Source organism: Sebastes umbrosus, chromosome 3 (genome assembly GCF_015220745.1).
Source record: "Sebastes umbrosus isolate fSebUmb1 chromosome 3, fSebUmb1.pri, whole genome shotgun sequence".
In the NCBI taxonomy this organism is placed as follows: Eukaryota; Metazoa; Chordata; class Actinopteri; order Perciformes; family Sebastidae; genus Sebastes; species Sebastes umbrosus.
Window position 1 is genome coordinate 15,053,565 of NC_051271.1, and position 15,753 is coordinate 15,069,317.

General features: G+C 38.4%; 1 protein-coding gene across 1 annotated transcript; it reads right to left on the reverse strand.

The window, feature by feature from the left end:
* Positions 1 to 2,009: 2,009 nt before the first annotated feature.
* On the reverse strand, positions 2,010 to 7,232 carry LOC119485747 (solute carrier family 22 member 7-like). Its single transcript, XM_037765503.1, has 10 exons — positions 6,745 to 7,232; positions 6,408 to 6,511; positions 5,403 to 5,557; positions 5,096 to 5,264; positions 4,884 to 5,007; positions 4,663 to 4,772; positions 3,676 to 3,890; positions 3,481 to 3,589; positions 3,161 to 3,367; positions 2,010 to 2,888 (listed from the first exon to the last, which is right to left on the reverse strand). The coding sequence occupies exons 1-10, from the start codon at positions 7,123 to 7,125 to the stop codon at positions 2,855 to 2,857; spliced, it is 1,608 nt and encodes a 535-aa protein (XP_037621431.1). The 5' UTR covers positions 7,126 to 7,232; the 3' UTR covers positions 2,010 to 2,854.
* Positions 7,233 to 15,753: the final 8,521 nt, after the last annotated feature.

Here is a 15,753-nt window from a genome sequence, read left to right on the forward strand (position 1 = left end):
GGATGAATCCTCGTGGTGATCTCATCATGAAGCCAACATTTTGTATGTGTGTGTTGTTGTTTTTTTGGTTAAATATCTCCACAACTATTTGATGGATTGCCATGGTGATTGATTGGTTGAGTACATATGAAAGATCAGTTAAACTCAAAAATAAAGGCCAACGGTTTAGAATTTAGGAGTCAAATAACCAATTAAAACAATTAAAATACAAAATACCACAAATAATTACAGATATCAAAGGTGACCAGAGGATGATTCCTAATAAGTTTGGTGACCCTCTGACTTTTCCTATAGCACCACCAGCAGGTCAACGTTTTCATTGTGTCCAATACTTTGGTTTATGACCAAATACCTGCAAAACTAATGACATCAGCCTCAGCTGTACTTTGTGTTTCATGCTAATTAGCAAATGTTAGCATGCTAACATGCCAAAATAGCAAATATTGTAATTTTTATACCTGCCAAACATCTGCATGTTAGCATTGTCAGCGAGAGCATGTTTGTATTCTAATGTTAGCATTTACCTCAAAGCACCTGTGCCTAAATATAACCGCACAGAGCTGCTAGTCTGGCCACACACTCATAGGCCTGTTTAGGTTTTCTATTATCTCAGTGTTATATTTGATCAGTCCATGTACTTTGACCAACATATGAAATCATTGACCCATACCAAGTTCCTTCCATCTAAGAAACATTGCTAAACTTTGGTCTGTTCTGTCACATCTTGAGCTAGAGATCATTCACGCCTTTATGTCATCCCGGCTGGACTTCTGGAGTTCCCTTTTCAGAGGGCGGAGCAGGTCGTCCACCAATCGGAAGGTCGGTGGTTGAATCCCCAGCCACTCCGGGTCACATGTTGATGTGTCCTTGAGCAAGACACTTAACCCCAAATTGCTCCCGAATGAGTATTTAGATCAGATCCTGATGGGCAAAGTTGGCACCTTAGCAGCCTCTGCCATCAGTGTATGAATGTGTGTGTGAATGGGTGAATGCTGACATGTAGTGTAAAGCACTTTGAGTGGTCGGAAGACTAGAAAAAGCACTATATAAATGCAAGTCCATTTACCATGAATGCCCCCTATTGTGGTATTCAAGACCTCGTAAGAACAAAGTTTCTGAAAGCTCCGAGTTCACAATTCGTGACGTGTTTGCTGACATTGTCAGAAATGGTGGAGCGCATGGAAGTTAATTTTTTGGTGCATAATAAGTTAATATATTGTAATTTTAATCGTAGATTGCTTTTCTTCGTAATTTTATATGTCTGAGGAAAATGTTGATATTTCCAACGGCCTCATCTTTTTCCTCTGTCAGTATGCCTTTGCATTTACTGCATTATGTTACCCACCTGCTAGCTTGCTAAATTGTTAGCCTCTGCAGCTTCTAGACGCCAACAGTAATGTTAATAATGCTGTTGCTTAGCAGCGGTGTTCTCACGACTTAACAACTTGAACACCAAGCATATCGTGTACACGACTTCCCATGTTGTAAACGCAAGCTCACGAGTTTCATTTGAAGGCATCAGTTTTCTATTTCACAACTGAGAACACTACAATAGAATAAAGTTCATTTGGGTATAAAAAAAAGAAAACAAACATTCTGCAGGTCCACAAAATCAGTCTCCCATTCATCGTCTACGGAGCAGCTCCAGACTTTATACCCTATGACATCACAAGTTCTCTGGTTTCTGGCTTCGAGAGAGAGTAGCTCATGTTCACGAATATAGATTGAACTTTACTATGCCATGGAAATAACATACTGAAATTCTTAATTTGGGTGGGGTTTTCCTTTAAGTCGTCTCTGAACCATTTGTAGATGGTTCAGAACGCTGCTGCAATGCTGTTGAACAGGTCCAGCAGGATGACACACATCACATCTTATATCAAGTCAAGTCAAGTCAAATTTATTTCTATAGCACATTTAAAGCAACATCAGCTGACCAAAGTGCTTTACAGACATAGGCAGAATAAAAACAGGTCTACAGAGCAGACAACAAAATCACACACATCCATAGACAGAGACCAAGATAAAATCCATGAGTAAAAGACCAGGCCAAGGCCAATTAGTAATCACAATTCATAACCATTCATAACTTTACATACACACGATTCATATCTTTACATTGGCTTCCCATCAAGTTCAGGATTCACTTTTAGGTTTAGAGCCCTGCATGCCATGGTAAGTACTGGAGTACATATCTGACCTGCTCCATCCTTATATCACCAATAGGTCACTTATTTTTTCTGACCACTGGGTTTACTGGTTGTCCCTCGAGCATAACTCAAATCTAAAGGTGACCGTGCGTTTGAAGTGGTGGCTCTGTCACTGTGGAATGATCTTTCTGTAGACATTAGTACTTTTTGAATCGTGTTCTATTAAAGGTGCTATACTAAATAAAGTTATTATTGTTATTATTACCTTTTAGGTCTAAACATACAGTAAAGATTTTGAAAGCTAACAATTAGTCTTAAAGCAAATCAGGTGGATCTTGTGCACATTCATTTAACACACAACACAATTCCAATAAAAACAATAGTCATGTTCTCATTTAGTACAATTTGTGTTGCCAACTACAATTAAATTTACTGTTACACTTCTCTTCTTTTCTTCCAGCTTCTTCTATTGTCCGACTTTCGTCTGTACAGTACATCATTTTGAAAGTACATCTTTGGATATGTTAAATCATGACAGACTGTTAGTTCAAGTAGTTATTGGGGATTTTAACAATGCTATTGTTGCAAAACAGTACATATTTAAAAAAAACAAATCATCTTCAATTATTAAGATTTAATACATTGCATAACAGATATACTGTGGACAGGGTTAGTATCACTCTGATTATCAATAAATATGATTTTTATTGAATCTCCTCCTTCCTTGTGGATTGTACCCTGCAATATAGATACAACTTAAGTTAGTCATTTTATCTTGAATGGAATACTGAGTCAGGAAAGGACATGAACAACAATTATTTATTTCTGACACCTGCAAATGATTAAAACATAAGTATGTTTTTGTGAACTGTACAAGATACTAAAATTACCCACAACCCCATTGCCCTTGCAGGGTTGACTGGATTACTCTTTAGCAGTGAAGTTCAGTGAGGTGGCTAATCGTTTACGTAGCTTTAATATTGAATTACATGTAATCTTCCTTTCCTTACCTTGGTTTCTCAATATCCTCGATGTACTCTGTCAGCCGTTTGTTTAATGTTTCCGGCAGGAGCGAAGCCACTAAACCAGATCCGACTGCCACCGCACAATAAATAACTGCAGGGAGGAGGTGCCACACGTCCTCCAATAGCATGATGAGTGGAGATATGGACACGCCCAGCCGCGCCACAAAAGACGTGTAGCCTAAACCATTCTGTCTGAAAAATCAAAGCGCTGAGGTTAATGTAAACCTGTAGTACATGCGGGGACAGCAGAATAGAAGATCATTGTCTGTGATCAAACTGGCTCCATTAGTTTGCTGTTGACTAACCGTACGACTGTAGGATAGAGTTCAGTTGTGTAGAGGAACATGATCGTGAAAGAGGCTTCTGACATGGATTTTCCAAGGACGGCCATAACAGTACGAATGGCCCACTTATCTGAGGGAAAATGTTTAGATATTCGATCAAGATAATTCTCAGATATGTTGACAATAACTTATTAGATTTAATTAAAAAAAGAGAACCTTTTGCAACAAACATGTTGGTGAAGAGACAGAGACCAGTTAACAGCAGGGCTCCCGCCTCACCAGGCCTTCTACCAACTTTCTCCAGGAAGAAATACACACCAATCTTCATTGGCATTTCGATGAATGCAAAAATGAATTGTGTGAGGTATAGGTTTAGTCCAAATCCAGTGATATTCAGACTTATCCCATAATATGTAAATGCAACTCCATACCTAGAAAATGGAACAAAGCATTGAAATGTTCTGTACTGACTTGCTAATTTGAACCTTTGGGTGATTAGTGCATGGATTTGACTGTAAAAAAACAAAAAAGCATAGCTTATATTTTCAGTATAATTGATAACAGACAGCAGTGATCTTAGTCTCGCCTTTACAATACATTATATTATTTTGGTATCATCAATAATCCTTCAATTATATACCATATTGCATATTATATGACATATATTAGCCTACATTAATATGTACTTATTGATATTATTGTATATCAGAATAATAATAATCTATCAATATTTGACATTTGCTAGCATTTGATTAATGTCACTCACACTATGTTAAACAAATAGTTCAACATTTTGGGAAATATGCTTATTCGCTTTCTCTCAGAGGGTTAGATGAGAAGATTGATACCACTCAACTGCAGCCAGGTAATTAGTAATAATGGCAGAGTGGCTTTGGAAGGAGGCCTGACGCGATGGACTGTCAATGTTTCGGACATTGCTACTTTTTCTCTAGATTAAGGGACTTTTGGAGCTACTTAACAGCTAATGCTGCTAGCATTTCATTGTTCATTGGAAAAGAGTTGGCAACACTCGGCTCCTTTTTTCGGCTTGATAATTGTTAAAAAATCTAGTGTACTCTTGCTAGTTTCTCAAGATCGTCAACAGGAGATTTGTATCGATCTTCTCATCTGACTCTCAGAAAGAAAGCAATTTCCCAAAATGCTAACTATTCCTTTAACCCACTTCATGAAATTGCAACTTACCATACTATTCCTGTGCATATAGAAAGATTCCTAATATTTGGGGTCTTGAAAAGATCCACAACGGTGTACCTCTTATCTCTGTTTTCACCTTGTTCAGATTCCAGTAAGTCCTATGAAAAAGCAAACAAATACAATCAAACTATTCATTCACAACACTTCTGCACTTGACCGTAGTTTTTTCCTCATCATAGCACTGTGAGATTATCAACGTTAAAATGTACCGTTGGTGTGATGCTGGCCAAACACTTGGTTCTGTTGTTCATCTTGGCACATTGCGTTATGTAATGATGAGCAGCGTCTGCCTTCCCGTTTGCCAGGAGCCACCTCGCAGACTCTGGAAGCCACCTGAAGCGACAAAACCTGGTGAGTTCAGTGTCTTCTGATAGGATTCAGCTTTCTTTGCTGCAAAGTGTAAAATATGAAGCTTTAATACCTCCAAGCCATGATGGACAGTATCAAGGGTGAGGACACTACCACAATGAGCAACCTCCACTGATTTACATAGTATGACATTCCAGTCAGAATCCAGTTTCCAATTGTCCAATCCATGCTTATGATTATACCGGCAAAGGTCCTGTGTTCAATGCTGAACCATTCAACATCTGGAGAAATAGCACAGATGAAAGGTCTGATCAAAATATTTTCACATTTAATTTCTTGAAATTAAAACCAAACATGAACAAAGATTAAACATGTTCTATTTTCCTCATCTCACTGTGTTTTAGCATTGGCTTACTTACTTAGAACAATAGAGATGATACTTATTCCCGCGAGTGACATCCCCGTAAAAAACCTCATGATGACAAACATCACATACGATGAGGAGAATGCACTCAGGACAGCAAACATCAAGGACGACATATAAGACACCAACAGCAGCGGCCGTCGGCCATACCTGGTCATGAAAAGAAAAAGTTAAAAGCAATAATTGTGTTCAAAACTATTAAGATACATATTATTCTCAAATCATGAGGTAGGACATATTTTGCAGATGTTCTTCTAATTTGTCTTAAATTGCATGAGTTTATTTTACTTTACGTATGTTTCTCTTACTCATTTCATTGTGTACCTCTTATATATATTTATATTGCACACACTCTGTTGTTCTCGATCAAAAGATTAAGTACAAATAGGCCCGAAAAGCCAAGTACACTTAGACTTTTCTGTATACTTGTCAGTATGAGCCAAGTATACTTATGTATACTTTTGTTAAGTATATCTCTGATAAAGTAAACTGAAAGTATACTCTCTTATTTTAAGTTTAAAAGAAGTATACTAATAGCACTCTTAAATAAACTTCTTTTTGGTAAGGGTTCATTTGCTGTGCTATGTACATAATGTTCCAACAACCTCTTTTTTCTGGCATTTTTAAAAATCAAATGAATCAAGCGTCTCACTTGAATCAAAATCTAATGTTTTGGCTTCATACACGGACACAGATTAAAGACAGGATCATGTAAATCAAAGCAGCAGATTCCAAGACATCCTGACTTTTAGTCTAGGTCACGCTTTAAAAACCCTCGAACCTACATTTTCCTACATTTCCCTTGCCCCCTAAATCCTGCATTGTTTCAAACCCCACCGCTACAGTACACGCCACCAGGGTTATTTGTTCAGACTTTAGAAAGCTCCTCCAGCCACAGAAGACATTACACAACTCCATGTGTAAAATCAGTTGAGAACCCCTTTAATCTTATCTGACATTTGTAACAGAGAGTCAGTGACGTTTTAGACAGAAGACATACCTGTCACTGAGAAACCCAAACAAAGGTGCTCCACACATAACACCAATGAAGAAAGCGGTGGCTGTTGCCTTGTCCATCCCTTTTCTGCTGCACACGAGGTCCCACTGCAAGAAAAACCATTGAAAGCATTACAGTAAGTAAGTTACTTTTGCATTTAATTTTAAAATTTCATCCACAAACGATGCTAGGGAATGTTTGATTACAAGAAATATGTCTTTTTATGTATGTATATGACTTATTATTTTTTACAAAATACAGATGCCGATGTCTTTAATGTCTCTGAGGAACATAATGATTAAAACATACATAACATGAAAGAATACTTAGAGACACTTACTTCTGTTACTAAAGTAGATTTAAACGTGCTGTTGTCATACACCCAGCCGTTCTGACACTGAACAGTAGATGCATTCTCACTACTGTTCGAGCCTGACAGATGTTGATATTGGGGCGTTGAAAACATCTGACAGGAGCTAGGAGTCCCATCCTGCTCCACTGGAACACCAACAGCCAGTTTCTGTTCCCGAGTTAAATTCCCGAAGATGTCTCCATCATCCAGAGTGCTGACGTTGCAGTGGTGAGAGGGAACAGCTGCCATGAAGTTATTCAGCAGGAAGTGACCTGGCAGAGTAATTCGAGAGATGAGCTGAATCAAGACCAGCTTGATTTGGAATTTTCCAAATCCATTAATTTCCGAAAGTATGCTGTCAAATTTCATTTTGCTGCTGTGCTTTCAGAGTCGGCAAGAAGCTAAATGTTCCGAAGGTGAAGTGAAGTATGGTAACAGTTAACAAGACACATTTACTAGCATCACGTTAATCATTATTTTCTGCAAAAGCACGTTTTTCAGCATTTCCATGCTGCTGCTGCTGCTCTGTTTTAAATGACTGTCCAGACACAGTTTATTCTGTCTGAAACATAACTTCTACACTCACCTCTGTTAATGTAACTAACACTACACTATCATAGTTATAATTCTGCTGTATCTAATGTGGTTGCAATTCTTCCAAAATATTGCTAGTTCTCTTACAAATTACAGACTCGATGTGATGAATCAAATCTCTTTACTTCATGCAGCATGGAGAGAAGCTGCAGACGTAGGCAAAATTGTTGGTACTCTTCCGTTAAAGAAAGAAAAACCCACAAAGGTCACTGAAATAACTTGAAACTGAGAAAAGTAATAATAAATAAAAATTTATTGAAAATTAACTAATGAAAATGAGACATTGTTTTTGAATTATGGTTCAGCAGAATCATTTAAAAAAACAAACTAATGAAACTGGCCTATACAAAAATGATGGTACCCTTAACTTAATATTTTGTTGCACAACCTTTTGAGGCAATCACTGCAATCAAGTGATTTCTGTAACTCTCAATGAGACTTCTGTACCTGTCAACAGGTATGTTGGCCCACTCCTCATGAGCAAACTGCTCCAGCTGTCTCAGGTTTGAAGGGTGCCTTCTCCAGACTGCATGTTTCAGCTCCTTCCACAGATGTTCAATAGGATTTAGATCAGGGCTCATAGAAGGCCACTTCAGAATAGTCCAATGTTTTGTTCTTAGCCATTCTTGGGTGTTTTTAGCTGTGTTTTGGGTCATTATCCTGTTTGAGGACCCATGACCTGCAACTGAGACCAAGCTTTCTGACACTGGGCAGCACATTTCGCTCCAGAATGCCTTGATAGTCTTGAGATTTCATTGTACCCTGCACAGATTCAAGACACCCTGTGCCAGATGCAGCAAAGCAGCCCCATAACATAACCGAGCCTCCTCCATGTTTCACATTAGGTACAGTGTTCTTTTCTTTGGATGCTTCATCTCTTCGTCTGTGAACATAGAGCTGATGTGACTTGCCAAAAAGCTCCAGTTTTGTCTCATCTGTCCAAAGGACATTCTCCCAGAAGCTTTGTGGCTTGTCAATATGCATTTTGGAAAATTCCAGTCTCGCTTTTTTATGATTTGGTGTCCTCCTCGGTTGTCTTCCATTAAGTCCACTTTGGCTCAAACAGTGACGGATGGTGCGATCTGACACTGATGTACCTTGACCTTGGAGTTCACCTCTAATCTCTTTGGAAGTTGTTCTGGGCTCTTTGGTTACCATTCGTATTATCCGTCTCTTCAATATGTCATCAATTTTCCTCTTGCGGCCACGTCCAGGGAGGTTGGCTACAGTCCCATGGACCTTAAACTTCTGAATAATATGAGCAGCTGTAGTCACAGGAACATCAGGCTGCTTGGAGATGGTCTTATAGCCTTTACCTTTAACATGAAGGTCTATAATGTTCTTTCTGATCTCCTGAGACAACTCTCTCCTTAGCTTTCTGTGGTCCATGTTCAGTGTGGTACACACCATGACACCAAACAGCACAGTGACTACTTTTCACCCTTTAAATAGGCAGACTGACTGATTAAAAGTTTGAAGATACCTGTGATGCTATTTACAGGACACACCTTAGTTTAATATGTCCCTATGGTCACATTATTTTACATCTTTTCTAGGGCTACCATCATTTTTGTCTAGGCCAGTTTCATCAGTTTGTTTTTTAAAATGATTCTGCTGAACCATAATTCAAAAGCAATAGCTGATTTTCATTAGTTAATTTTCAGTAAATTTTTTATTTATTATTACTTTTGTCAGTTTCAAGTTATTTCAGTGACCATTGTGGGGTTTTCTTTCTTTAACGGAAGAGTACCAACAATTTTGCCTACGTCTGTATGTCAGAGTGCTTTTCATTATTTACAGTATCATCAGGTAAACAAAAGACCTCATAACAAGGTTGATTCAATTAGTCATCCACTTTTGGACTTCCTCAGTACAGCTGACAGCTGGCTCTAATCTGACTACCTCACAACTTAAACACAGAGAATCACATAGGCATCCCCAAATCAATACATTGATTATTAAATCTAAAACGGTTATTTCCCACACACATCAAATGTCACAAACATGCATTTTAAACTTAAATTGTCATGCAACTTTTGCCAGAAAGAAAGTCAGCAACAATGCACACAGCTGTTGACCTTTGACCCTGTCGTGTCTCATTCTGCTCCTTAGAAAGGAGGGTGAAAAGGAGAGATGTCACGCGTCATCAACGCGTCATATCTTTGGGGTACAACAAATGTGCAGTAAAATCTGGTCTGCACTCGGCGAAATTGAGCCAATCGCAACGCACGACCGCAGCTCCAGTTACACTGTGCATGTGTTGTACCCCATGACCCGTGTCCCAGCCTCTTTCAAAAGGCCTTGCTCCTTAGGTTATGTGTTTTTATTTTCCTACAATGTTTCCTGTTTTATTTTGTGTTACTTACCTCTCTATGTCACTTCCTGCCCATGTGTGTTTCCCCGCCTCTCTGATTACCTACCCCTCCCCGATTGGTTTCACCTGTGCCTTATTATCCTCACCTGCTCCTAATAAGCCTCACCTCCTCAGTGTATTTAGTCTGTGTGTTTCCATGTCTCTTAGCCAGTTCATCTTTGTCTCCTGAGTCAAGCGTTCTAGTGATTTCCTCGTGTTAGTTTTCTCGTTTTTTCTGAACTCAGCTGTTTTTTTCCTGACCATGTTCTTTGCCTTTTCCTTGTCGGCGCTGGTTGCCCTTATCTGACTGCTTAACTCTGTACTGAACCTGTTTGACTGCACCTGACTTGCTCTGAGTCGTGCTGTTGATTCCTGTTTTTGCTCTGAGAGGTTTACCGGTCGTAACCGACGCTAGTAAAATCACCAATTATTTCAGGTAGCTGACATTTGTTTTCCATAATAAAACGGATAGGTCGGTCCTTGATTATAAATGGTGTTCGCATCCATTGTAAAATACTCTATAAACACACAGCTGTGACCGCATTTCAACAGTATCACTGCGCCAAAGAAATTATTATAAAATGTCCGATTTTGCTTTTGCCATGAATTTTGATTTCTTTGGTGGACTAAGCGTGGATAAAAGAAAAAAGAAAGGAGACACGATGAAATTAATGACAGAGAAATTGGAGGGCTGGAAGAGTCAAGAAACAAAGCAGGTTTTATGTCGAAGTCTGTTCCCCCCGTCAAATAATCTTTCCTTCTGTTAAAACGATAGCGCCCCCCCTCGGTTGTTAGGTTTAGGGACTATAATTATGACTGAAAGTCATGAAGTTGCACTGGTACAAGTCTTGATAATAATTATTATTTTTGTATGGAGAACAACTGGCAAAAATATTTCATTCCATAATTTTAAATAATCAGAATTAATTAATTAACCAATTAGAATATAATGAAAAAGAAAAGAAAAAGATGAATAAATAAATAGAAAATAATTCTTATATCATTGGAAAAATGAGAATTTGAACTAGAGAGTAACAAATAATTTTCAATATGTAAAGTATTTTGCATTCAATCAGAGTTTACTTTGAAGTTGTTATGAGAATGATGTTGTATATAAGATGAAATATGAAGGAGCACAGAAACCATAAGCCTGTTTATTAATGCAGGTCAGGTCTTTGAGTGAAGAGATCCAGTGAAGCAGATCCAACAACTCCAGTAGATGGCGAGCCTCCCAGCTGGATTTCCAGGAACATCGCCACTGAAACAGCCGGATGAACTATCTGCTTTGAGGTAGGATCGTACCAGTCACCTGAATTGGTACTAGCTCGAACATACAACACACTTAGAGAGTGCACTTGGACTCATCAGACTCTGACAGCTCTTTAAAGCTAAGGACACTTTTCTTTGTTTAAAGGGCTCGATATTTTATTTTTCATGTCAATGTAAAATGCAAGTTGTATTGTTTTGCTAATCATAGACAAACTAAAGTTGCAGTTAACTGAATTCACTTGTGTTGTCGTGTTTATGGTTATTGTACTCAAACCTTTGCTCTTTTCGAACCTAGAGTGAGGTGTACTTAACCCAGGAGTGAGTTAAACTATTGCCTTCTCCAAACAGGTTAAGATCAGGAAAGATATCCAAGGTCAGATTAGAGTGACAGAGCTCCAACAATTAACTATTGCCATCTCGAAACAGATTAAGGGTGCTATCACGCCTAACCTGTTTGGTTCGGTTGAAAGGAACTCAGGTCCGTTTGCCCGGTTAGTTTTGGTTTGTTTGGGCTGGTATGAAAACTGTCAATCGAATCCTGGTGCAGACCGAACAACCGGACCGAGACCACCTGAAAGGGTGCTTCCAAGCAGACACTGCTTTCTTTTGTGGTGTGAAAGCAAACGAACCAACCACAGGATTTTATGATAGCAGATATGTGATTTTAGCATGATTTCAAAAGCTTAACTACTAATAAATCCATCTGCTGATTGTGAAATCTGTCCAAGAAGCAATCTTATTGATCTGTATATAAGACCATATATAGAAGCACGTCAGCACGGGTATTTTGCCTGATTAATAGGTCAAAAGCTGATCAAACTCCTGTGCTTCTATCCAACTCTACATATGTACTTTGTCAGTTCATTAACTCCATTAAAAAGTGTGTGACAGCGATCCCACATTAGGACGATCATGTGCGCCTGTAAGCTCCCTGACATTTGTGTTCACACCAGTCATCTGGGAGCGTTAAAGAGCTGTATAATCTTCTGTCAGTCAACAGAATTTGATTTCCCCACGTGGGCCCTGATGATGCAGGATGACTATCAGTGAGATACCTTTCAGTCTGTATAACTTCACGTTTAGTCCTCTGGTTCGTTTGTAAAAAAAGGTCAGTGTGAGCAGGACCAGAACTAAAATGCAACAATGTATCATTATTTCCACTTAGTCCGGACCAAATTAACCCAACTACAGACGTGAAAGCACCCAAAGATTAGAAAAGAGGTTCAAGGTCAGGAATAAAGATTTGGAAACGGGGCCAAAACCTCCATACACATTCTTATTCATACATGTTAACCTGTTTATGGCTCTTAGTCTAATATGTTTTGACAATTGATATGCGAGACCGCACTAAAGCTAAAGAGTTACCAGAGAGTGCATTAGGTGAGAGACACATGGAACTGGTTTGGGTTCAATAGTTATTCATAATTATCCATGATGAGTAGTAGTAGCGGGGTAGTTTGCTGCAAATGTAAAATACCTATTAAAAATGTACATGAATGGACTACCAATTTGAATCTAACTGGAAATAATGATTGAATGTGAATATCAGTGTCTGTACTACAGCTGTAGTAGAGTAGTTTCCCATATTACTTCTGCAAACCACGGCTTTAAACTCAGATTTAGTTCCATGTACGGGCATCCTGTCAAAGAACAGCAGTCTTACCTCATCTATTTACTGTACAGCAGCTTTATAATGTCTCATTTTACCCTCAATTCTCTTAACCCTATTTCATTAACCCAATTTGACAGCAATGAGCAAATGCTTATTAACACAACTTGTAACTGTAGTGGATGAAAAGCAACATGCGGTATATCTGTGTTGATTTTGTTAATTTCTCTGTATTTCCTTAACCAGTGAAGTTATTATTAAAAGCTTAACACCTGCGCTGATACCAAGCTAAAGTAAGCACTCTGAAAATATCTTCAATGTTCTCTAAGGACAAGTTCGTTATGTGCATGATGCTGAACTGAGCTGTGTCTGAAGGGGGTCGGGGGCTCTTTAAATATGGTATCATGCATGAATGAAGGTGGTAGGACTTGAACCTGAACATCTGCAGCCCACAACAAGTGCTCAGATTCTCTTTTCTACGGCCATGCACTGAAACCAGCAGGATGTCTACCATGCTGGATGTCGACTGACGAGGTATTTCTTGGGACAAACTTTTTGTTTTTTTACAGTCGCTTCAAGGATGCAAACTGTAAGTTATGGATGATGTTTGGCAAGTAATTCCTTACTTCCTTGATCCTCCTTACATCTCGTAGTAGCAGCTTTCTTATAACCGTAAGTCATATGTCTTCGTTTCCATTCACCCTACTGTTGTGAATTTCATTTAGTGAGATTTTCTCAAAGTCTGCCTGCTTTTGGCTTTGATGGACACCTCTAAGGAACGGGCTAGATTTAGGATCACATAACATAATCTTTGGGAGTTGTTATTCTTTTCATTTAGATTCTCCTGTACGAGAAACTATTTAACAGTAAGATACATCTCTCTAATTGCTTCTGCACTGATTTGATTATAGTTTAAATATAATTTAGTCAAAAAGTATTTGTGTACTTACTTACTGATTGCAATATCTATGTGGGTCAATATTGGTCAAACTGGATATTCAGCTGATTTTTGTTCCTTTGTAAGGCTCCTGACGTGAGTACTAAAGTGGTATTTATGGCTGTTTTAACAGGTGCGTGTTTCTCATTAGTGGTAGAAGTGAGGCAGTCTAACTGTGTGGAAACATCTAATCCGCTAGAGCTCAATCCTGACCGGGGTCATCCCCCCAGACCAAGAGTTCACTTGTCTGTCAAGGATGCTGACTCCTTGTTTCCATGGCGATGAGTCAACATACTGAAGTTACTGCCATACTAGGAGACAGAAACTCCTGTAGCACCAAAGTAAGGCTTGATGATGGTCGAGCGTTAAAACGAAGTGGAACCAAGTGTGAAGAGAAGCGTGGGCATGATGGGACAAAGTGTCCAGGAGTCTCTGTGCCTCTGCGTGTGTCATAGGGCCTCTTTATAGCAGTAAAGATGCAAGAAAAGTCATAATGCAATTTATCTGTGCCTTCAACAACCTTCAATCCAGTTACGTCGTACCACATAAAGCCATGCCACGTGCTGCAAATAGAAAAGTATGCATGAACTGTATGTGTGCAACGATGCATAGTACTGTCGATTATTGCTATCATTGATGTGCTGTCACTCCTTATGGAGTGGAGCAACAACTACAATATCCTACTGTTTAAATGGATAAATCAGTTCGTAGTGCAAATGCTCATATAAATACATGACAAGAGGGTACAGTAAATTCCCATTACAAAAACATAGTCGGCCAATATTTAACCTTGGAGACACTGTATGTAATAATTATGCCTTATTGTAAATTGGTTGTAAACTCAATCTGTTAAACATTGAAATTCAAATTGGTTTATTTTCAATTGTCAATAATTGGCCTCATGAAAACATTAACGCTACTTGTCCCCTTATATTGCAAAATTACATTTGTTATTCCTACACAAGACAGAGCTTGCGTGATCAGTAAATTAAAATTAAGCTTTCGTTTGGTTAAAAATCAAATCAATTAAACTTTTGTACAAATTACAAGGGACATGCAAGCTTTTAAAAACACGTGAACTTTCAAGATTTTCTATTTGTGGACGTGAGTGAGTAAACCGAAAAACGGGACTCATTTTGACAGGTCTAAATTTGTAAAATACAGATGTACTCAGATGTGAAATAAATAATGTAAATGTGTGGACTATGGATGACGATGTCAGTCTGTCTCTCTACTTACCTAATACTCTGCTCCAGAAAACTACTGTTCAGATGACATGTAGTTGGATATTTATTGATCCACAATGAATGAAACCTCATGTTGACCTTTACCTGACCTCTGGCGCTGCAATGAAGCCCCAATGATATGAAATTTCAAGCATTTATTCTGGACATTGCACAAGCTACTCTGTGGCCAAAATGTCAACTCATAATCTTACAGTAGGTTGATATTAATTTCTAAGCGCACATTCATTTTCTCATTGGGGAAAACATTTCTTTTTTTTCTATTGCCTTTCCTCTAGCGCCATCCTCAGGACAAACTTCTCCCCTTTTGACCCAACTATTTTAAAGGATCTAATAATAGCAAAATCATCAGTTTGTTCTTGTGTTTTGTGACTTTGCAACAAGTACAGGCTGCTCTCCTGCCTTTAGACTTTGATCACTGTTGATTAAATTGTTATTTTCTGGTAAGAATTTAGGCATATATATTTCTCTGAGTGTGTTTTAGTTAAATGATATTTGTAGTAAAGACACAAATGGTGGGCATGGTCCTGTGCCCCTTTTGCAAAGTAGTTTTTGGTACCAAATCAGCTCATTGACTCATTTGTGTGTTTATTTGCAACAGTGTAGAAAAAAAAGTTATGCAGCATTTTGGAGCACTGCGCCACGTTATTGGCCTTAAAACAAGCCTTTAGCTGTTAAGGTTGAGTGTTTGGACCTGTGGCAGAAATCTGTTGATGGAAGGACGTTGGTGTCTTCACAGTGACGTACAGCAAACAGGTTTAATCTCCACAAATTCTGACCCTCAGATGCTTTTAAGATGATCAAGCTGTGACGTACCAATGCACATGTGTATTGTAGCCTCTGACCTTTTTTGTCTTTCACATTATAATCTCTTTATTGCACAGCTGAAATTAAGTTAAGTTATAAATTCTATGAAAAGATACATTATAGAGTAAAATGTGAGATTTTTACAGTCTTTTTTTTAAATCTGGTGATCAGTAGGTGAATTTAT